Source organism: Protomyctophum parallelum, assembly GCF_964188405.1.
Source record: "Protomyctophum parallelum genome assembly, chromosome: 12".
NCBI classification, from domain to species: Eukaryota; Metazoa; Chordata; class Actinopteri; order Myctophiformes; family Myctophidae; genus Protomyctophum; species Protomyctophum parallelum.
The window spans coordinates 33,076,265-33,078,895 of NC_139712.1; the positions used below are offsets into that span (position 1 = coordinate 33,076,265).

At 47.9% G+C, this 2,631-nt stretch overlaps 1 protein-coding gene across 1 annotated transcript; it reads right to left on the bottom strand.

Moving 5' to 3' along the window:
* Positions 1–1,216: 1,216 nt before the first annotated feature.
* Positions 1,217–1,537, bottom strand: LOC310867745 (NADH dehydrogenase [ubiquinone] iron-sulfur protein 5-like; the record flags this gene model as incomplete). Its single annotated transcript, XM_083777865.1, has 1 exon — positions 1,217–1,537. The coding sequence occupies one exon, from the start codon at positions 1,535–1,537 to the stop codon at positions 1,217–1,219; it is 321 nt and encodes a 106-aa protein (XP_083633991.1).
* Between the last annotated feature and the right edge of the window lie 1,094 nt (positions 1,538–2,631).

The window sequence follows — 2,631 nt, forward strand, 5'->3', positions numbered from 1 at the left end:
CTATATAAATAAAGTTGAGTTGAGTTGAGTTGAGGCTTGCAACGTGTATAATGCCAGATTCTGTAACCAAACCAAGAGAATCCAAGCCTCCCATTATCTACTGTGGAAGAACAGGACGTCGGATGGGGAAATGGTAAATAATGATTATACTCTGCCTGCTATCTCTGTTAAATATCAATGATTAGGACGTATTAAGGGAATGTATTGTAACAAATGTATATTCTCTGTTCCTATCTGTTTCAGGTTTAATATCTAGCTATGCTAGCCAACTAGCCATCAACTAAGCCTATAACTAGCTAATACCTGACACTAACATCAGTCCAAGACTGCCTATAATTGGTTATAATGACACTTTTCACTGTCGTAAATAGCTCAATTAATCTGTTATTGTGACAATCTAAAACCAGGACTAAAAAGGTCAATACTGTGCAGATTAGTCACTACGGATGTGTTTACTAAATGTTGTTTTGTTGTATCACAATGAATTACTAATAAAGTTATAAAATACACTCTGGTAGTACTTAAGTATTTCGGCGCGAATATTGACTGCGCTCTTCCGAGTGATCCGAAATGGGCTTCTTCTGCCTTAAGCAAAAGCGTGATACCCACGGAATGCTAGAAAGATGTACATCACCCATGGCTCCCGTGACATGCGTGGCTGGTTTAAACTAACCTGTGGCGTCCTGTGAGGTTAGGTTTAGGGTTTGGTTTTGGGTAGGGTGTCAGACTAATGCCTGTGTCCAAACACGGACCAAACACATGCACCCCCTGAGTGCTGGAGTGGGATGGCGTATTTCTCCCTCACTCAGGGTGCTGGGGTGGTTATGGTGTATTTCCCCTCCTGCACAGTAGCGTCGCTCAAAGTCCCTGCAAGGATCCGGGGGAACAGCTATGATGTCACTCCCCATGGGCTGATCTCAAATGTTAAAATGGGTCGCCAACCAATACAAGCTAATCTATAGCTTTGGGTGCATCGCTTGAGGAGCCTCCCATACGCCAGTGCTCCTGCAGTGTGTGCTCTCCCGTGCCCGAGTGCTGGGGTGGGATGGTGCATTTCCTCATGGGGTCTGCTCTCCCGTGCCGAGTGCTGGGGTGGGATGGTGCATTTCCTCATGGGGTCTGCTCTCCCGTGCCCGAGTGCTGGGGTGGGATGGTGTATTTCCTCATGGGGTCTGCTCTCCCGTGCCCGAGTGCTGGGGTGGGATGGTGTATTTCCTCATGGGGTCTGCTCTCCCGTGCCCGAGTGCTGGGGTGGGATGGTGTATTTCCCCTCCTTCGCCAGCTTGTCTCTCTGCTTACGGATGTCATACAGCCTCTTGTTGGTCTTCTGCCTGTGCATGCACTCGTAGAAGTCGTCAAACTCAACCCTGCACTCCTCCTTGGCGCGGGTTTGCCCGATGCCGTGGGCACACTCGACCCACTCCTTCTCAAAGGCATGGCAGCGTGCTGCTCGCCTGTAGGGCTGCTCCCCACTCTGTAGCAGGATCCAGCGGTCCATGTCAAGGCCCAAACGGGACAGGATGTCGAAGAATGGCATGATGTGCGTGTAAACAAACTATACTCAAAGAAAAGGGGACTATGGTTGTCTAGGGACCTGCCGCAGGGTGTCCGAAGGATGGCTTTGAGTAAGAAGGGTGTTGTGCAAATAACTGGGATACACGGCGGAAGGGAGCGGGAGGTTCTAGATAGGAGTTATGGAGGATAGTTTCACAGAAAGAGAACCATTGGAGCACTTTCAGCATGTTGTTTGAATCTGTCGCTGCCTGAGACTGGAACTCTTTCTATATACTTCCTGCTCTTAGTTGTCACCCCAATGTTGTCATATCCATATGGAGTTCAGGGTCAGCGGTGCTTAAATGTGGATTCCATGATGTCAGACTTAGATGTGTCAGCCAGCTCTATATATGGAGTTCTATCAAGCCCAACACACACCTGGTGCGCAGCGACGCGGCACAGGCGTTGCCGCGCGGTAACGCCTGGAAAATAGAACTGGTTACTATCGGAGCGTCAGGCGAGGCGTCAGCGCTCGTCGGACGCCGCCGGTGTGGGATAGGTTTATTGAAAATAACGGAGGTGGCTGTTTTGACACGCGGCGTTCGCAGACTGTGTGTGAAGCCCTTCAGCTGGCCAAATATGGAGTCCATGATGTGGGGGGCCTAAGTTCGCCTAACCTCCAAGAATTCTGTCTTGCAACAATAGTAACCATAACAACCCAGACTCACTCAAACATATAGGCTACTGAGTAACCATGGTGACCTAATATAATGTAGTCCACCCTGGATGCAGTGAAAGTAAGCCTGTATATCAGCATGTTTTGCAGGAAACATTTGAAACTTCCATGAAAGCACAAGTTTTGCTTTACCCCTAAAGCAGCGGTTCTCAAACGTTTAACTTGTTGAGGGGCGCTGTATACAGCTTTTCGTCCCGTCACGTCTCACATTTTCCATTTACAATGAAAGGAGAATTTACGTCATATGTGCCTGAAATATGGCGTAAATTTGTGGCAACACAAACATTAAATGCCATTGACATATTTCAATATTATAACCACACCTGGGGGCTATTAGAGTAATGTTAACTCCATAGACGCATACAAAACATCTGGGGGTCTATTAGAGTAATGTTAACTCC